The sequence below is a fragment of the Clupea harengus genome, chromosome 23, assembly GCF_900700415.2.
Source record: "Clupea harengus chromosome 23, Ch_v2.0.2, whole genome shotgun sequence".
Classification (NCBI taxonomy): Eukaryota; Metazoa; Chordata; class Actinopteri; order Clupeiformes; family Clupeidae; genus Clupea; species Clupea harengus.
Genome location: NC_045174.1, coordinates 7,072,420 through 7,094,047, shown reverse-complemented (window position 1 = coordinate 7,094,047; position 21,628 = coordinate 7,072,420). Strand labels below are relative to the sequence as shown.

Here is a 21,628-nt window from a genome sequence, read left to right as displayed (position 1 = left end):
CAATGTATACCTCAAAATACACCATGAAGTACTTAAAAAAATGTCGTGCAGTCCCCAAACTTAAGGATATTTGAAAATCTGTTGGTAAGTCTTAAACATGATGTACATGAAAACCTTAAATGTATCTCGGAAAGTGATCTGCAAGGAAGAGTGGGTGAAAATTCATAAATCGACAATAAAGAGAGTTTTAGTTGTCTGCAAGCTGTGATATCTGCCAAATGAATGTTAAGTGTTGACTGTTTTTTTTTTTTTTAAAGTTCGTAACTTAAGAAGTAACACAGCATTACAATTTAAAGAAACCCTCAGTGTTTAATGTTTTTTTCTGCAGGGATTGTATTTATTTATTTCACTTTAAAAATCAACAAAATCTGTCATTTGCAGAGGGGTGCCCAAACTTTTGCATGCAACTGTATACTCTGTTTTCATTTGTGAAGCAGCGTTGGCTTTTCTGGGTTTTTTCTCCCAGAAAAGTAAGTATAAAATGTATTTGCATCAGACTACAAATGTTCTTGACTTATGAATTATTTTCATATTTTAGTGTTCTTTTTCCCTTCATGATTCCTTTTTTAACTAAGTACAGTGTCATGGTTGATCCTGCAGTGATATGGTCCTTCTTGGTCCTCTTCATGTCTATTTAAGCAGCCACTCGTTCACTAAAAGAGAAGCAAAAACAGGAAAGAGTCACTGCACATGTGGACACCCTCAACTCAACTTGATAAATGTGTGTATTTTTCTTTCTCAAATTTAAATGTTCACCATTCCACTTTCAAATTGAAGTATTTTTTAATAACTGAAGCAAATGTAAATAAAGATAAATCCTATTTTTTGTCCATCTTATTTACTCTCTAAGGTGGGTGGAAGTATGTGCTCAATCCTTCAACAACTGCTGCAAAGTATTTTAATTTCAGTAAAGAGCATAATGGAAACAGCAAGCTTCATAAAAAAGTACTCAATGAATAATGGAGGTTACCTCTTGATTTCAGAGGATTTATGCTGCTGGGATCAAATTCATATTTTGTGAATACCTTAATCTAGATTGTTTACCTTACCTTAACCTGTATTGACAGACAATGACAAAATGTCTCACAAGTGGTAGAGATCTTTTTTGGTCTACATTATATGTGCCACTTGCTCACTGATCTCTTACATTACATTGACTTGGAGGATTTCAAAGCAAGTAATCTAAGTATCATTCACATTCTGTATACTTAAATCGTGGAGGATGGGTAGAATTTGCTTTAACTTAATAAATGGACAGATGATAAATGTTTTGCATTGATCTGAGTAGGTTATGTAGCTTATGGCACACAATAAATTAAGTCTGTCAACTCATTTTGAATGTCTGTCATTAGCTGGGCGAGGGTTAGCGATCCTCTGCTCCTGCTGAGCAATCACACAGGACCAAGAACACTTTTAAATAAAACTGCATGTCTGCCGAGCAGAAAGGAGCAGAAAGGCCAACCAATACATGGTCAACATTTTGGAGAATCTCCCACAGCAACAACAACCAGTGTAAGGGCATACCACCCTCCTTATAGGCACACATAAGAAAGATTGTATTTGCCGCAATGGGCAATGAAAAATACTACATTAGTCTTCCTGTGCCTACAGGACGTGTCACAGACTTGAAAAGGAGGACTTGTAAGGGCCAGAGCAAGAGCTACCTGACTACATTGGCTGGTCAACAGCTCACCAGTCGCAGGTGGACAGAGCAGTTCCTCTGCCCCATGTTAATGTTTTTTTTATTTTTCAAGTCTTAAGGCTACTGTATAATATAATTTTGATAAGATGTCACTTCTGTTTTTGAACTAATACGATTTTGTGGTTAAGCCTACAAGCTTAAAAAAGTATGACCGGCAAGTTTGAAGTCAACCAATGAAAGTCAGGGTAGGCGATTTATTTCAGAAGAAAAAAAAACCATAATCTGGCAGCGGCAGGGTTGTAAAAAGCCTGTCCAATTATTTAAATCATCCCGAATGAAATGATTGGATGCCTACCTGCCTGTCTACCTACCTATCTGTGCACACTCTATCCGTGCAGTCATTGTGCATGACCGGAGTCTTTCACAAAGCTAGGCAGACGTATTGCTATAAAAGCTAGCGGGCTAGTCGCACAGGAATGGCAAATAAAATGCAGCCAAAATATCCAGTTCCACCCATACCTCCAAAAGCCTATACTGCTAAACCAAGCAAGAAAAAAAAGACAGAGGTACAGACAGAAGTAAAAGGGCCGTATACCGAAAGGCCTTGATATTTAACAAATACAAACTCTGTGACAAAAACTTAAAAGCACAGTCCAATATGTAGGTATGTAGGGAGTTCTTCAGGTACAGCATGCCTCACCCAACATGCCTCCTCCTCTCAGTCTGGCAGTCGACTGTCCACTCACCCACAGAAGTCCAAAAGGACCAAAGAGGCACCAAAAGGTGATAAGGACAAAAAGGTCTGAAGCCAAGTTTCACAGTTCAGTAAAAGCACCCACCCCAGGGAGAGGCGAGGCAGTTGTTGGATTGTAGTTGGTGGTATGGCAGTAAGCATAACAAGCTGTAACCTAGCTCTTCAACCCAACGCAGCCCCAGGAGGTCAGGAGGTAACAATTCATGGCACTGAAATGTGACGCCATGGGTGCTGTATTTCTGTTGGACAAATGATTCTGTTTTGTTTTGAGGGGAATTTGTTGTTTTCCTGAACTATGTAGCCAAGGTAGGTAACTCATGTATTCCACCCAATGCTAAGGCTAGTAGACTGTAGCTATGTTTACAAGTACCTTATATGTAATCTATCTGTGTGTATGTTTGCAGATGTTTGCATTGTAGTTGTGAGTAAGTGATGTTTTTGAAGGAATGTATCTTATGTTGGTCTATATTGGCGTTTGAATGTTTTATAAATGTGGTGATGTAGCTTATTTGTGTGTTTTTGTAGTTGTAAGAATGAGACATGAGGTAGTTGGATCTTTTAGCGATGACATGATTAATTGCGCTGTTCTCTCCAATGCAGATCTCTCTCTCTCTCTCTCTCTCTCTCTCTCTCTCTCTCTCTCTCTCTCTCTCTCGTACTCGTTCTCCAGTAGTCAGATAGTGCACGTTCATGTTTTTTGGAGGAGTGGCTTTCGAGAGGTCTGAAGGAAGGGTCTGGGATTTTTTTCAGTTGTATACTTTCAAAACATAGATAGGGACTCACACTGAAGTCGCACACACAGTGACTTGAGACTGATCCTCAAAACACGCAAATTCGTGAAGCGTTCCAAATTTGTTTCGTGTGGCACGGTGCCTCAGGTGCTTGCACTGCCGCCTCACAGCAAGAAGGTCCTGGGTTTGATTCCCGCATGGGGCGCTGTTGGTCCTGGGGGGTAGGTTCTCCCCAGATCTCCAGTGCTCTCCCGGGCCTTTCTGTGTGAAGTTTGCATGTTCTCCCCGTGTTCACAAGGGTTTCCTCCACGTAGAACAAAAACATGCAAAAGAACAGAAAAGATTGCTCTCCTGACCAAGATTGGACTGAACACTTGGCCTGGTCCCCGTGCGCCGTAAAAGGCTGCCCACTGCTCCTGGAGCCCCTTGAGGAAGGACAAGGACTCCAGGATAGGTTAAAGGCAGAAGGAAAATTTCACCGGCGACCTCATCAGCATGCGTGTGTGTGTCCTGTGTCGCCGCCAAATGCATGTGTGTGGTGTTGTGTGCTGTGTGACAATAAAACACACTTTGACTTTGACTTGAGACTCTACTCAGACTTGAGATTTGGACTCGTTAACTATCTTTATTTTGTTATTTATTTATTTCCTTGGCACATTAACTGTCTGACGAGCTGAATGTCATTCCCTCCCTTATTATCAACTGTCACTTTACGCATCTGGTTTTCAGTCAGTCGTTAGCTGATGGCCTGGCTTTTGCTAGTAACAGTCTAGGGTCTAGATGGAGCTGGTTACTGAAGCCTGCCCGTCTTCCCCTAGGTTGCACCACTTCCCCTCTCCCTCCCCCCATTAGTAGTTCAATGAAGTAGGTATTAAGTTATTCTCCTAGCGGCTGCAACTTTCTTTTGGGTAGTTGTTCCTCGAGAAGAAGAGGCAGAGATCAGAGACTGATAGATAGTTACCATGGTTACCATGGTCATTGGCATCTCTGGATTTATGTAATTTTTATGTTTATGTTCCTTTCGTGTTTTAAGAAGATTATCAGTGAGCCAGAAGAAGACAGTGATTATATTGACCAGGTAGGGGGAATATGATATCCAGACTCAGAGCTCAATGTGGAGCACAGAATGGCCTTGGCATCATTAACCTCTAGCAACAAGAATGAACAATATTAGTGTCCATAGCATCATTAACCTCTAGCAACAAGAATGAACAATATTAGTGTCCATAGCATCATTAACCTCTAGCAACAAGAATGAACAATATTAGCGAAGCCACAGGAGGGGGAACAAGAGGATGTTCCAGGTGAATAAGAAAATGTTATAAAATAGGATAAAAAACCCTATAATCTCTAAAACATAGTCCAAATAGTCAGTATGAGAGCTGAGGGTATGTGTGTGTGCTGCTCAGGGCCACTGACCTCGATATTGCAGTCTCTGAGCCCTGTTATTTGGACAGTCTCTGACCAGCATGTTGAAGTTGATGTTGGTGCGGATGCATCGGTTGTTGAGAGACTGTGCTGGACGAACATTGTCACTCATGCTCAGAAAAATAACAGAGGGATCATTCTGACTCAGGAGACGCATCGAGTGCATCTGCAACAACAGCACAGAGAAAACGAACAAAGCACAGGATGAAGTGAACAATAATAATTAAAGACCAGAATTTGTGTACGCATTTGACCACACGAGAGGTCAGCACGCTGGGTTTTGTGTTTTTGTTTGGCAGTGACTCTGCTTAGCTTGTGGAGTTACCTGCATCTTAGTCATATATATCGGCTTGTTCATCAGTATCCATGTAGAGGTCTCATAGCATGGGGGCACTGTCAAAGAACCTTCATATGTGATGAAACTGGCGGTTTCTGGATAAATATCCGTGACATTCAGTCCCTCAAGAAAATATGCATCATCTACAAAATAAAAAGAATGAAAAACAGAAAGGAGGACATTTAGTTATTTAATTTCATTTGAACTGAATTATCGCTAACAGTCAACTGATTGCCTGTTTTCTGTCTGTTACAAGATGCTAAATCACAAGTGAAGTCTCAAATACTACTGATTGGTTGATTGAATACAATTGATTGATTGATTTTGAAGAGAAAGGAGATAATCCTTGCAGCAGCAACATTTAAAGACCCACATCGATAACATTCGTTGTGGCATAATTCCGTAGCCTAGTGTAAGTGCAGTTACATTCTCTTAGCACCGCGGTTGTCTTTTCCTAAGTCCTCATGAATTGTCCTTCACCCCTTTCTTTGACCCAAGGATGTTTTCCAGCGAGGGCAAGGAAACGTGGTGAGCCTTGGTGATGTCCTTTTTTTTACTATACGACCGCAGCCATTGTCCCATTTATTTATATAGCACATTTAAAAACAACAGTTGTACCAAAGTGCTTTCCAGTCGAGGATAATCAATTTACAATAAAAATAAAGAAGAATAGAACAATAGAATAAGAGATTTAAAGGCTAAAAAGACGAAATATATATAAACATAAAATATATAGGACATAACAAGTAATAAACATACAATAACAAAAGAGAAAAGATAAATGAGCAAAACAATTTACATTGCATTACATTATGTATATATTACATACATACATTAAAAACAAAAGCATAAATATGGATAATAGAACACAATAAAACCACCAAAATAATAAAACACAACAAAAGAACAACAAATTAAAAAGTGAACTTGACCAAACCATAAAGTAAACCCCCGGCTGACTAAAAGCACATATAAAACACATAGACTGAACCACGTGTAACTAGAACGCATCACCAAGTTCAAATCCTGGGAAAGCCACTGTATAAGATTAAGTTTAAAGACTCCAGCAGTAAACAAATGTCATCCATGATGTAAAATAACAATAGACTATGGAAGAAGAAGAAATGCCACGCCTCCATGAAGGTCTCTTTTCTTGGCATAGCCACCATGTCAAATACCATAGTGTCCATAGACAAACCAAACATGCTGTTGCAGTAAACGCTTTAGACAACGCATTTTTTCCCATCTCAACACTTTTATTTCCTTTGAAAATAGAGTTGAACTCTCCTGCTCCCACAAGTTGAATCGCAGTGAGTGCCAGAATGGTTGCTAAAACATTCAACATTTAAGCAAGTACCAGCTTTGCCCAATGTTCCCTTAGTGTTTTTTTCAATTCTTCTTTATAAAATGTATATAGATCATCTAGGTTGGTGGCACTCAATAGGATTTTTAATGAACATTTTTTTTCTCAGTTTTATTTTGTGAACGTTTATGTTACCTTTTGATACTATAATGACAGGATCATAAATGTATGATGGCAGTTGCTAGATAACGGTATTGGTGAGATGGCTGCCATCACTCTGTGTCCCCTTCAAGTTTACGCTTTTCTTCTTTTTTCAACATTTACACTCTCCTGGATATTAGAGGAAGTTCGCAATCTGGAACTACACCAGCAGACTTCCCTTTGGCTGAATACCAAAGTTGTTTACCTTGATTACCTGGGCAGAAGCTTCCCCAGAGGAAAAGAGCGCGGGAGAGGCTGAGGAACAGGCAACACCAGTCCCAGCATTCACCTAGCCAATGACTAATCCATATTATGATAAAATGGATTAATTAAAAAACCAGACTGGCCTTCTATGGGGACATTAAGAACTATCATTTTTTTCTCAGAGACGTGGCTGGATCCCTCAGTCCCTTCCATTGCCATCCTACCTGAGGTCCTCTCTATTCATCATCGGGACAGAGTCAGGGAAGTGCAAAGGAGGTGGTGTGTGTACCATGGTCAAATAATGATGGTGTGTGGATGAACAAAAAATATCGACAGGGTGCTCTCCTGACCTTGAACATCTCATGATCAAATGCAGACCTTTCCATCTGCCCAGAGGTTACAGCGGTGTTTATCATTGTGTTCCCCACATGGCACCACGTAGACGCTGGATGAACACTCCTGCTGCTGTGCATCTTTTTCTGCATAGAATGTTTCTATAAATCCAAACATTTGGGGTGAAAGATGCGTGCGCACATTTCTCTGTTTACGCAACTTTTTTGACGGTTCCAACCTTTATAAATGAAGCCCCAGAATACTCACCAAATTCTTCCAATGTACCATTGAGAGTGTTCTGGTAGTATCTGTCACACTTTGCTTAATGACAGGATCCAAATGCACGACAAAAACCCAGGTTTAAATCAAACCAAGAATTCTTTACTTATAATGTGGATTTCAGAGAAGAACAGGATATGGGAAGCGAAAACAGCATGGAAACCGAAACATTGACAGACCATGAAGAGAAGGAAGGCAACGGTTTAAATACACGGGACTTAACGAGAAACATGTGAAACCAATAGAGAAGTGACACAAGGGGCGTGAATAGAGACACAATGAACAACAGAAGGAAGTAAACAATGACACAGGATAAATACAAAATAAAAGTTCAAAGACAAGGACCACAGTGCAGTCAGACACAGACGTTACAGTCCCCACTCCTGGTTCTAGATGTCCCCAGAAACTAAAATCACCAGCCCAGAACAAGCCGGGGTGGTTGGGCTGCTCAGGTGGACTACCCGGAGGCAGAACAGAGAGGCGGGGCCGGTCGGGAGGACAGCCAGGAGGGCAGGACTGACGGATGTGGCCACTCCGGAGGATGACCAGGAGGCATGACTGATGGACGTGGTCACTCCGGACGATAAGACATGCAGGGTCGAGCGGGAGGATAGGGACGGGTTCACGCTTGTGGTTGAACAGTCAGGAGAGCCAACTCAGGGAACTGGCACTGGAACGGACTGGGGACTGGAACCTTCTTGGGAACAGGAACCATGGGAACAGGAACCACCTCGTGGACAGGAATCATGGGAACAGGAACCACCTTGTGGGCAGGAACCTCCATGGCACAGGGCTACAGAAGCTTCATGGCGCAAGCTTGCAGAACCTCTATGGAGCAGGGCTGTGGGACCTTCATGCTGCAGGAGTTCAGGACCTCCATGCAGCTAGGCTGCAGAGAGGCCGTGATTCAGCTGTCCACTGGTGGTGGCTGGATCAAGCACATCCTCTGTGCTGTTCACCTGGTGGCTGGATAGGGAGACGATTGCCACCACACACACACTTTCAGGCCCAGAGTCCCAGCAGTGAAGGACAGCCTCATGGTATCTGGCAGGGGACTAGCAGGTCGAGGACAAGTCAATTCAGGAGCTGTACAAGGCAGGGGCTAGGCAACACAGGAGCTGAACCCCACCGGGAGATAGCCAACTCGGGACCCACAGTGTGGGAGAAAATATGCTACCTAAAGAAGACGATCTCTTGGCCAAACTCAGGTTCTCACTTCCACATGGCGGCAAGCAAAGGCAAAAATGCTGGCTCCACACTTTCAAAAGTCTCTTTGCTTACGACAGTCAGTCCATGAAAAGGGCATCTGGTCCACACTCTTGCCAGCTGGGTCTGCTTTTGTCTGTCAATCTGTCAGGCTTTGCTTAATGGCAGGACCCAAAAGCACAGGACACACGAACATTGACAGACCACACGGGACTTAACGAGAAAACAAGAAACAGGTGAAACCAATAGGGAAGTGACACAAGGAGCATGAGTAGACACAATGAACAGATGGAAGTAACCAAGGACACAGGATAAATACAAAATAAAACACAGCGCAGACAGACACGGACGTTACAGCGTCACAGTCTGGCACGGTAGCTGCACCACCCTTAAACACAAAGCTCTGCAGAGGGTGGTAAGAGCAGCTCAACGCATCACAGGGACTGAGTTACCAGTCATCACCAGGACTGGGTTACCAGTCATCACCAGGACTGAGTTACCAGTCATCCTATCCCCGGACTCCTGAGGGATGAGAATGAATGTACTAAATCTGATTTATGCTGCAGCATGTTCCATTGATTTGAATGGCCCACCCCAACGTTCAGAGGTCTGATATTTCTTTTGAATGACCACTGTAAAAAAATGAATTACCGCTTTTCATTGGCAACAGGTTTTGTGCTTCTAATTCTCAGTTCACTTTTCGTAACGGAAATTCATTGTAACTTGAAGTCAACAAGTAATATGTTGCTACGCAACACCTGAAACTTTAAAGTTCTATTTGCATAATATTTTTTCTCAGCAGAAGCCACCAAACGGGAACAAAATCACTCAAAAAGAGATATTTTGGACGAATGTCTTTTATAGTTTTGGCAAGTAGCATATGATAATGTATGGTCCACTGTTCATTATTGAAAAATAATTCCCTTCAGGATGATCCGCAGCATGTCAGGGTCCTGTTCGTCTTGTTAGGATTTATTTTTTGAAAATGACCAGCAGACTATACATTATAACTTACATACAGTATAACGGGTTACGCTTTGTTGGTATGCATTTGCCTGTTTTAGGGGGTTTTACATGACCATAATCTGGTCGTACAAAAGTAAGAAAGAAAGTATGAAATTCCCCAAAGATCAGTGCTTATGAGAGTTTTTCCTTGCTACTGCCACCTGTGTTTTTGCTCTGGGGGTTTTAGGCCTTGGGCTCTGAAATGTTGATTTTTAATGTTGCTGTAAATATAAATAAAATTGAACTGAATTTAATTCAATTGCTGTAGCATTCATACAATAGCTAACGTATAAAGTGCGATAACACAATAAAATAAATGTAAAACCCTTATTACGTATGCATATTCCCACACTAAACTTAAGTGCTTTAACTCTTGATACAAACAAAGAATAGAAGAATAGCATAAGTGTGTTTTGACAGGGATGAAGTGCAGGGATTCTCAATTTAGAGTCGGTCATAATCATGGGATTGCACAAAAATTGAAACAGTCAAGCCTGCTCTGATATGTCAGTAACATTTCAAGCTTTCGTATGTGGTAATGCAATGGTTATGCATGTGGTAATAGTAATCTCATTCAAGCATCAGCTGAATGTGTCATGACAGTGTGCCACTTTATAGCTAATAAACAAAATTAGTATATTATTACATTATTGGCTCCAGCTACTACATTTTGTATAATTTTTTTTATCCCAGCCAATAATGGAATAATCAGCTAATTATGTTATAACCAAAACTTTATTACATTATTGGGTCAGAAATTGTATTACATTATTGGCATTATCAGCTTTTATTACATTAAGAACAGAAAAAAATATGATGTTATCGACAGTAATAACATTATTGGTAGATGCATTATTGGCTGCTACAGTTTCTGGAGCTATACCTTCCCTGTGTCACTGAAGCCTTTAATTATGTATTTTTAAAGCTTTGCGGGCACACTGATGCCATGGTCAAGCCATCCAAGTTTAGAATGACTAATACATTGAAATACTCATGCTAACTAATAAACATATCAGAGCTGACTTTCATTTGTTTTAGGAAATTAATTTGTATTCTTGGCAATAATGGAAGGTTCGGATGCACTTACTTTTATATGTTATTCTTGTGATGGTGTCTCTGTTCAACATGCGGTTCAAAAATGAGTTTGACGTTTCGGCAATCTGGAATAAAAAAAGAGAAGCAGTGGTGTGTGTAGGGAGCCTGGGGGTCAGGGGTCAATGTGACTAAAGCTACAACCTCTATTAGAGGTCTGAGAAATACCATTGCCTGTATACTATATGTACTGCAGAAATAATATTCTACAATGTTCCAGGCCGTTTCCTTTTCAAGTACAGGTGCTGTACATATTTTGTTGTCACATTTTGGAAAGCAACTGAGGACTGAACCTAGGCTTCTTTTCCATCACCTTGATGTGTACTGCCTTTTTCACAGGGCATTTTGTAGTGAAACACATTTGTTTCACAGTTGTCCAAATAACCTTAAATGTCACTATTTTTGCATGTCAAGCTATATTTAGATAGTAATAATAAAACTAATTTAAATTCCATGAGCTTAATTTCAGCCTAATGTAATGTTGATATTTCATTGCATTATAATGTTTACTTTGAGAAAAACAATACACTTTGAAATATCAAGACAAATTCTATCTACAAATGATTCTCGGATTTGCAAAATATAACATATTGAGCCACAGAAAACCTGTATTGTTGGAGACTGATGATTCCTGTAGAAAAATCGAATAGTTTTTTCTAGGTTTGTCAAAATAATACATTTAGATTAATTAATTATAGAAAGATCATGTGTCAAAAACAATTCACGCAAATGAATCACACTCTATGATACCCCTTGACCCCTGTGGATATTCCTTACATAAATGTATTTTCAGTTAAACTGAAAATTGACTTGGGTAGAGGGAGTTAAAGTGTCAGTGGCTTGTGCATGTTATTAGCATACTGACCTTCATAAATATTGACACAACTACCAATCCATTTGGACTTTTAGCAGCCTCTGTGTAGTTTGGATAGAGTTCATGGTTGTAGTGTATAAGTTGAGCCTAGGAATAGACAAATACAGAGAACATTCAAATATGAGATTGAAGTACATAGCTTCACGTAGAACACATTTGATCACACCACAGATAGCATACTACCACAGATTCCCCTTGCAGAATGCACACAATTGTTTCATTGCTAATAAATAAATGAATAAAACGTGAATGAATGAAACTGTCCATGTTTTGTCAAAACTTGTGATTGCTATTGGAATTCAATCTCTCCATCTCTCTCTAAACTCTACCACCTCTCTGTAACTAGCTATTAAATACTTGTTGCTGATAGACTTACAAACCAATGGAATTTCCTGTTTGAAAATGCCCTACCACGTCCCTTCAAACTGATTGTTGTATTTTTAATCAGGGTAGCATATGTGATGTTGAGCCTGTAGAAAAAGAAAGTGTTTTGCTCCCTTAGATTCCATGACAATCTAACCAGGGACGTGCACAGGAGGGGGCTAAGGTTACCCGGGCAACTGCCCGTCTGCCCCCCTCGACTCAAGTTGCCCCTCCGAAGGAAATGTAATTTTTTTTAAAATAGTATAACGGCTGCAGAATTTCATGTAGGCCTAGATAAAAAAAAATCACGGAATATGTGGAGGGGGCGTGGCGGCGGCGGTTAGTGATCGACCCTGACAATTTCACAGTTTCAAGTGATATAGGCACAATATGCGAGCAGGGGGAGGGGGCGTGGCGGCGGCGGTTACAAAAATGAACGTGTTGCCCTTGTTTCCAGGGCAGAGCAAAGGCCCCTTCAAAATTGCTGTGCATGTCCCTGAATAATAACCCACTCACTCTGTTCTTTTTCTTTCTCTCCTAATCTAGACCATCTTCGCTATGGGGCGCTGCTGTAGTCTCTCCACCCGGTCTACCTGCAGAAACCCTCGGCCAATTGCACCCACCGCCACCGCACTGCCGTACACTTACTCTACCTCATACCCTATGCTAGCATTTATATACAATATATATTATTGCCACCATCGACATGTTTCTCTGTTCCTACTCCCCTTACCCCTGTAACAGTAACCCTATGAGCACAGTGTATACCCACTAAACTGGTCTTGTCTGTATTATGTATTTACCACCGGATGTCTGTATATATATTATGTACATCTACCAAATGCAGGATATGTTCAACACCTGTTGTTTCCCTTCCCCTTCTGCCACACAACCCTCCCCCTATCACCCCTTCCTATCTCCACCCGGCCGACCTCAAGCAGATGGGTTCCCCCTTATGTGCCGTGGTTCTGCTTAAGGTTCCTTCCTCCCGACTAACAGGGAGTTTTTCCTTGCCCGTGTTGCCATTGTGCTTGCACTAAGGGGGTTTCAGGCTCTGGGCTCTGTAAAGCGCCTAGAGACAATTGTATTGTTATGGCGCTATATAAATAAAATTGAATTGAATTGAATTTAATTGAATTGAATCTAACGTTTTTATTGAGATCGATATATCTCCTGTACATTCCTTGAGGATTTATTTTGGACTGCATTCCTTGAGAATTTATTTTGGACTGCATTCCTTGAGAATTTATTTTGGACTGCATTCCTTGAGAATTTATTTTGGACTGCAATGTAAAATGTCCAAACATGTGTAACATTCAAATAACAATAACAATATTTGATAATCTAAATGTGTTTAATGGAACACATTTGCAACTTCGGAGTTAGGTACTGAAACGAAAAATGTAGAGCTCACACCTTTGCTGAAATGTTCCGTAATGTTTGAATATTGGAACACCTCGTCATTTCATTCAAGCTAGGAATATTTATCAAGTTGCTAACATTAGCTCTAGAATTAACAAGCCTAAATTGATTTACAAGAACGTGAGATAACATTGCATTGTCTATGGTATCAAAACCAGAACTACCAGCAGCATTTATTTTGCGTCTTAGGTTTCTCAGAATAAATAAATGAAGGCATAACATGCAGGGCACCAAGACCACAGTGGCTGAGGTTCATGCAATATTCACAAGGGCATCAAGGCCAGACAAGTATGGAACTAAAGCCGAGATCAGCATTGATAACAAATAAATAAACTAAACTGAACATTGGCATTGAAACACTTGTATTGAAATTGACTTTCAAAATTTAAATTCAACAAAATGTCTGAATGCAATGTATTTGGTTTGTTTCATGAAGGATAGGTCTACTTTTGATCTGATGGTTTTTTAGCAGTTGTTTAGTACCTGCCACATTATTTGGCAGTTTTTGATGTGCCTGACACTGCCTTTACATAATACAAAAATTCTGGAGGGAGCAACAATGAGAAACCTGTGAGTCGAGGAAAGATGAGAGAAACCTCTGAGTAGAAAATGAGAGAAACCTCTGAGTCGAGGAGAGATGAGAGAAACCTCTGAGTCGAGGAGAGATGAGAGAAACCTCTAAGTCGAGGAGAGATGAGAGAAACCTCTGAGTAGAAGAAAAATGAGAGAAACCTCTAAGTCGAGGAGAGATGAGAGATACCTCTGAGTCGAGGAGAGATGAGAGAAACCTCTGAGTCGAGGAAAGATGAGAGAAACCTCTGAGTAGAAGAAAGATGAGAACATAATTGATATTGGGGTAATGTCAGACTCACCTCTCCAGCAAAAGCCTGACCATTGAGTAGGTGCTCAGAACCTTGGCCATCTTCACTGCCAAAGTGTAGCCTGATCTCCTCAAGACGGTGACTATATGTCATTGGTCCACCAGAGATATTCACCAAGTGTTCCTTGTCCAGTCGCATGGATATATGACGACCAGTATTGTACATGGTACCTCCCACCTGAGTTAAAGTAAAGAAGTAAAGCTTATTAATAACCCCATTAACCCCATCAAGATTAAACAATTGTATCATCACAATATAATCATTCACAACTCTTTGAGAATATGAAAGCAGGTCTTAATTGAACTCAGAGCACCGAAGATGCATTCAGGCAGCTTAATGGGTTCAAACCCATGGCCCTCCTCCGGCTCCCCTAGACCGAGCTTTCCAGGTTTGAGAGAGATAGTTACCCATTTGTATGTTGATGGAGATTTTATATCCTGCAATTTTTTTTTCATTATCTTTTTTACATCTACAGTAGCATAAGTCATAACAAGCAAATGCATATTTCACATATTTCGTCATCAATTAAACAATAATTAAACAAGCAATGCATTTTTCACATATTTCATCATCAATTAAACAATAATTAAACAAGCAATGCATATTTCACAAATGTCGTCATCAATTAAACAAGAAATTGGGTGTGGACATTAGGTTGTACAGGAGTCCTGGATTCAAAATATACATCACAGCTCAATTAATACAAACTCAGGGCCCTCATTTCATCGATGCACACCTTATGTGCAACAGAACAGGGCATTGTGAAAAGCTATTTTGATTACTTGAGCACATTGCATCATAACATGCTTAGGCACCGTCACCGACCCCAACTGGATGTGTGTAATTAAAAAAGAAAAACAGAAAATTGTAAACTGTTTTGTAAGCAATTTGTAAATTGTTTTGAGGAAGGCGCACTGTCATTCCTTTACTACGTCCATCCCAGAGCCTTCTCAACGCTATGTCATTCGTAAGGTGTGTCCTAAGGTGTACCTTCATTTTTCCAGTTTTTTTTTATTAAAAAAACATTACAAAATGAAAGGCCTTGATTTTTTATTCCCTTACGAAAATAACACTGAATAACTTCTAGACTACAGCCATTCTTATTTGGGAAGTTTATTTTTTTGAAGTGCATAGTATTTCTTGTTGATATTCTTTCTAATAATGATAGACATCACCTGTGCACCAATCTGACACATGCTCATCAAACTCATCTTACTCATGCTCAAACCTATGTGCATGAAAATGATCAATTCCAGATATGTGGATTCAGCCTCTTAAGTAGGAACTTAACCCTCTGAAGTCCGATATCCCTGTGCAGGGATATGGTGGTTTTTATGGGGAATTGCTTTTAAAGCTCAGCCAGTTTTTGTCGGAGAGACATAGAAATTACACCCCCAGAAACCTTGAACCCTTTTCTTTTCAAATTTACACAGTTTGAAACAAATATATAAATAAGCACTTTGTAAGGAGAATAGGACTAGTCTCTTGCACTTTTCAGTCTCTGAGTGAGGTTTCAGCTCCTAACGACCCGCCCATTAGCAAATGACAGCTATTCATATGATAAGGGTATGGTAATTCAGTGATCTCTATTGGGCCATGGTGTGTCAAGAAATCCTGTGGGGGGTACGGGCCACAAAGACATTCCAGGGCCATTAGGTAAGGGCCATTGTTCTTGTCTGAGGTGTCCCAGGTGTGTTTACACCTAACTCATCAATATGCATTTGTAGGGACACTGGTTTTGAAAAGGTACAGGTCACTCTAAAATTATAAATATATAGTAGTGAAACCACACACACTTTCTAAATGCTAAACTCACCTTTGTAAAACTAACACTTATGTTTACAAAGTTCAGAGTTCAAAAGCCTTGCTCCAAAATCTTTACAATGTATTTTTTGTACAAAGTCTGAGCACCTCTGAAAGTATGTTTTTGGAAGGGTTTGTTTAGATTTGATTTAAATTCAATCTTTTTTTACTACATTCCTTTCATTCCCATGTTATTATTGCTGAGGTATTCTAGAATATAATCATACATGCCACTTTTGCCTCAATGTTTTTAGTTAGGTGAAATAAACTAAAATATCAAGGCATGGCAGACTACCTAAGAGAGTGAAAAACAGGCTCGGACTCAGTAGTGTTAAGGGAACTCTTAAGAGATAGTTTGGAGAAACACTTTAATGTTTAGTAAGGTTTACCTTTTCAGTCTTTGTAGAATGCTAAGAGATGACATAACTGTGAAATGTACTTAATCTGTACATAGTTTGACAACATAACATTGACCACTGTAAATTGACCGATCATTTAGCTAAACAGAATATGTTACTGGCTACTACTGGCTACTTAAACTATGCAGTTAAGCACAACAACACTCTATGTCGCACATCTGGGCCTTCTGTAATGTTCAACAAAAAGTGACACAAAAGTAATATTTTGTTTTAGATTTCATAGCACAGTACTCACTCGGCTTAGACCACTGATCAATATGTCATTCTCCTTCTTCTATTTACCATTCGGAAATAGTCTCACATCTCTCACCGTAGTCGCAATTAGGCCTGAAGTGGGAAGGAGCGTCCATGTTGGCAGTAGACTTTGAAACAAGTCATCATTGCTGGATATTAATACATATTAATAAATTGCTGGATATTATAGATAGATAAAGCGGCTAGCTATTCTGTTCTAGCTTTAAAAACGTTGTACACGGACAAAAAAATCATGAACAATGTTTTTTTTTTACAGCGCTGATTTGTGAAGAAAATAGAAAGAAATGACCTCAAAACGGTTGGTACCACATTTCATGTGTTTATTTTTTGTTATGCTTCTTATGTCAACAATGGACTTCCCCATGACCGAAACCATGGCATGACTAACATGGAGCTTTTCCTTGCCCCTGTTGCCATTGTGCTTGCACTAAGTGGGTCCAGGCTCTGGAGCGCCTTGAGACAATTTTATTGTTCTGGCGCTATATAAATAAAATTGAATTGGATTGAATAGCAATAGGCCGACTGTCACCAGCTCCATGAAGCCAAGGAATGGTTTATTTTCGGACACCGATCTGGTGACACTGATTTTACTTGTTATTCTTCAATGTTATTATGAGTGTAAATGATCACAGAAATAGCCTAAACAATCACTCACATTGATTGACCCCTTTTTACACCTTTATAAAGGCAATACAACCACAAACCTGGAGATACCATTAGCAATCGGTAAGTAGGTAGCTTCTTCTAATATTAGTCATTAGCTATCCAGCCTGCTATAAGTTCCAAGATAAATTGTGGGGGTGGTTGTGTATGTAGATTGTAGTAGGTAATTTAGTTAAAGTAACATTATGAAGCAATTTTACCTTTAAATAACAGATTAAAAAATATTTTGATGGCACACTGACTTGTAATACGGAGAATGGCGTCTGTGCCACTGCCACAGCACGCCTGGTGCGGCAGGTATTGCATTATGTAACTTTGGGGTACAGGGCGCAAGACCAATCGCAGGAACTATGTATTGCTTTATGGCCTCACGTAACAACCACTAAACTCATGCGCTAGCTATAAGAGGAAGCTAAAGCAGTTGTCGGAGCATAGGAAGAGAAAAAGAGAGAGTAGCGAGCAAGAGACCGACAAGTAACCAAGCAAGTGACCAAACAAGTAACCAAGCCAGTCAGTTGCCGAGATGGCCTTCTTTCTGTTGCACTAGTCAGTAATAACTTGTTAGCTGTCTTGCTATGTCTTGTGTTGCGCTTGCTTAATGTTTGGCTGTGTTAGGAAAGTTGTCAACTCACTAGTTTTCATCATAAACATCCTTGCTAATGTTTATGAAATAATTTAACATAGGCTGTAACATTATTGGTGTCATCCCTGTCTCACAGAGAATTGTAGTTTTTCCAGATGCCCAAAGTCATCGACCTGTCCTGTTGCTGGCTAGCATAGCATCTCACGTCAAAAAGTTTGATCAGTTTTCGTCAATTTCACCCCAATAAGCCTTGGAAGTTTGCAACCTTGAAAACCTAATTCAGCTATCTTGTAATACATTACACTGTCAATGTATATTAAGCATGTCACCAACAACATTTTATAAGATTACACATACTCCACATTCAAACACTTAGAAAACAGTGTATATGGGATAAAAAATGGGATTGTCATTCTTTTTAATTGTAATATTTCAGTTATGTTAGCGTTAATCTCCGATGTCACAATAAATAAAACTATTCAGAGTCATTGTGTAAAATCTCAAAATATTAGTCTACCTTGTCAGTCTACATGCTTCTTTGGCTTCTGCCATTGTCTTTGCCAATTCCACATCCTTCAGCTTGTCAACAAATACATGTGTTCACTCCATTAGGGGGTCTCGAAGCGCGGGGTAGTTCCGTAAAAAAAAATCCAATTCTTAGGGCTTTAACCTTTTTCGTAAAACAGTTTTTTTCAACTCTCGCCACTGTTTCGTATAGTCGGTTTTTTTTCATTCTCTCCCACTTATCGCAGATGTTGTTGGTTTGACAACCGATGGAACCAATAGACATAGCCTATGGGTTGACTCTGACCGAGCATGGGTCTGGGAGTTGAGACAGGCCAAAGGAGAGATTGAGTTGGTGAGTTGGTGGGTGAACAGCCCAGATTGGCTGAACAAGACTGACTGAACTAACTAAACAAGACCCTAGATCTCGTTTGTGACTGAAATACTCTAAATATGATGTTGACTCATTGGGCTTGAGATTTTGTCAACAAACATGATTACCCTAGCCTATAGGAAGAATGTTGCCAAAGCGATAATTAAATAATCATAGTATATTTCCTTCCGTGTCTTACTGCTGATTTTTAACTTCCTGCTTAATACTGTTTAGCCTAAATAACAGGGTTATTTTTTTACATATTGCGACACAAGCATTTAAGATCTATTTTGTGCAGGAAATGTCCCTGAGCAAACTGGTCAGGACGAAAATCAGGACGATTTTATTTTAGGTGAACTGACCCAAAGGAACTGTGTCCCAAAACATAACCGTTCAGCCGATCTCTACAACTCTAGGCCTCATATCTGTGGTCTATAGTCTGCTCACACAAATAAGAGGCAAACCAGCACCCCCTGGTGTATTGAGTATTATTGTGTAAGTGTGTGTTCTACTCACCTGCACCTTACTTCCTAACACTACAAATTGAAGGAAGGAAGCCCATCATCGCAAGTTGCTCTGGCATTCTGGCATACTTTGCAAGATGTTCTGGATTTGGGCATACTTAGAGCCCACTCCATCGGGGCATAGGTATAGTTGAAAAGTATACTTGAAAAGTATACTTATACAACTTATTAAAACAACTATAATCAATGGGGCATAAGTATGGCTGAAAATGGCATATTTCACCAGCAACAGATGAAGAACCCGGTCGCATTTGGTATTCATTCATTGTTATTGTGGGAAGGTCTCTCAGTAAGCTTGTGGTGTATCTTGAGGTGTATCTCCATATCCATTGTAGGGGGTGAGTCTGAGACACCAGACATGACTGTTCAGCCTTCTGGAGGTGACATGGGCCTATTTCAATGAAACACCAATGAAGAAAGGTGCCCATTTGACAACCCCAGTGAAGTGCTCAGGAATGTATCTCTTTGTTATTGCTGTTAAGCATCAGTATGGTGGTGGTGTTGCACCCTGATGTGTTATAATGCATAGTCTATGGTTCTTGGGTATAATTACTTGCATGTGATACTGAGGAGGTTGAACCCTGTAGGAATTCCCCAACTAACAGCACAAGGAATTTGACATCATGTATTTTGTACAACTGAAATTTAGAAAGGCAGTTGTAGTTCAGCATAACTTTAAACTTGGACAGTCTGACGGAAACATAAATGAAAAATTCACCTACTTCAGTTACAAAAAACAAGCAGTAACCTATAATGCATTGAGGCTGAACAGCAAAACAGAGAAGGAGAGCAAACTATACCATGTGTCCGCCTGTGTTGAGCCTCAGAGGGGCTAGGTATGGGTCAAAGATCATGTGACTGGTCTCTACGTTCACTGGAGACTGCTTTTTCCCAACAGAACATAGGTTCCACGCCGAGTTTACTAATCCCCAGAATGATGGTACTGCAAAAGAAAGTGTGGAGAGAGAGAAACATTCTGATATACGTGCTGTTTTGTTCTATATTTTGCTGTTTTGTGCTGTGTATCTAAATGAGTAAACTGATACCAATCTCAGACAGACAAATAAAAGCTTTACAAACTGTTGATCAATGTTTTGCTATATCCTGCATTGCTGCAATTCTATTCTGATCAACAAGAATCCTTGCAAGCAACCAACCACATTCCAAATACTATTCCTTATTATACATCTCCTCAGAATGTTGCAAAAAAATGTATTGAATTGAAAGGGGCATCCCAACATTTGGAGGTCGGATATTTCTTTATAATGACCAATGCATTGGCAACAGGTTTTGTGCTTCAATTTCATCATTTCACAAGGATTCCATTCACTTTTTCTAATGCTAAACTAGTCTAAATGTAACACTAAGTATTATGTTGCTATGCAACCCCTGAAACTTCAAAGTTCTATTTTGCGTGAAGAACACTTTTTTGTCAGCGGAAAAGTCAAAACGGCAACTTTTTATGTATTTTAACTTTCCTAACACCGTCAAACATCAAGCAAGTGCAACACAGCAGACAGCAAATAAGTTACTGAATAGTCCAGCAGAAAGTAGCCCCCTACATGGCATCTCCAGAAACTCCATAGTGTTACTTTAAGAGACATGCTAGCGGCACATGCTAGCGGCACATGTATTTTAACCTCCTTGCTAGCACGCCCACCTCCTATGCACAAGGTTGCGAATTCCAGTCAGGTGCGGGACTGTGCTTGTCCAGACAATGCAGGTTGCATTGGTGCCATGACCTGGATTGGGATTGAGGTTAAGGTTTAGGGAGTGAGTGTAATGGTAGCCAGCTGGTACAGTGATGTGCAGTAAGGAAACCTAACTCCCCGACGACAGATGCTAGCAACCATGGTTTTTAGCCTCCTTGCTAGCACGCACCCAGTCTATTGTGAAAGCAAACGCTTTGTAACACCCCTCTGTACCGTTTACTTATCCACGTTCTCTTAACCTTCAAACTTGAGTATCAGCTGATCCTGTTATTTGGATTAATAATCATGTTTTCTGTGGGCCACTGAAAGACAACACTAATTATGAAATGACTTTATGAGGGTCACATGATGACGGAGGGGAAGTGCAAGAATAATATTTTGAACTGTTAAGGTGTCAGTCAGTTTAGGCAAAGATTGGTACTTCACAAATATACAAAGATTAAACAAGGGGTAGTGAGAATATACAGAGAGATATACAGAGAGCTAACAGCTAGTAGGCCTACTATCAAAAACTGGCTGAGGAAATTGGGATTTCAGGTCTAATAGCAAACTAATACAGAAAGTGTTAGGACATGAGAGAATAAGACAAGGTATTATCCTACAATTTACAATACCGTTTAAAAGGAATCACCCAGAAGAGGACACATTTTCCAGGAAAACTCACATCTTCATCCATCAAATAAGGTGCAAGATGAATTGAAAATATGGTCAATACATTGACAAATGTAGCTTTCATC

General features: G+C 40.0%; 1 protein-coding gene across 2 annotated transcripts in view; it reads right to left on the bottom strand.

Annotated features, from left to right (window-relative positions):
• Positions 1-315: 315 nt before the first annotated feature.
• The window catches only part of ca10a (carbonic anhydrase Xa), a 38,005-nt gene continuing 16,692 nt past the window's right edge, over positions 316-21,628 (bottom strand). The window contains exons 3-9 of one of the 2 annotated variants that reach the window (XM_012814543.3): positions 19,980-20,122; positions 14,047-14,232; positions 11,381-11,476; positions 10,511-10,583; positions 4,881-5,035; positions 4,547-4,721; positions 316-653 (exon numbers count right to left, since the gene is read on the bottom strand). In XM_012814543.3, the coding sequence (XP_012669997.2) occupies positions 631-653; positions 4,547-4,721; positions 4,881-5,035; positions 10,511-10,583; positions 11,381-11,476; positions 14,047-14,232; positions 19,980-20,122 (851 nt within the window). In that variant the 3' untranslated portion in view covers positions 316-630. The remainder of the gene's footprint in view (positions 654-4,546; positions 4,722-4,880; positions 5,036-10,510; positions 10,584-11,380; positions 11,477-14,046; positions 14,233-19,979; positions 20,123-21,628) is intronic. The other variant, XM_031561023.2, reaches the window with a different exon arrangement.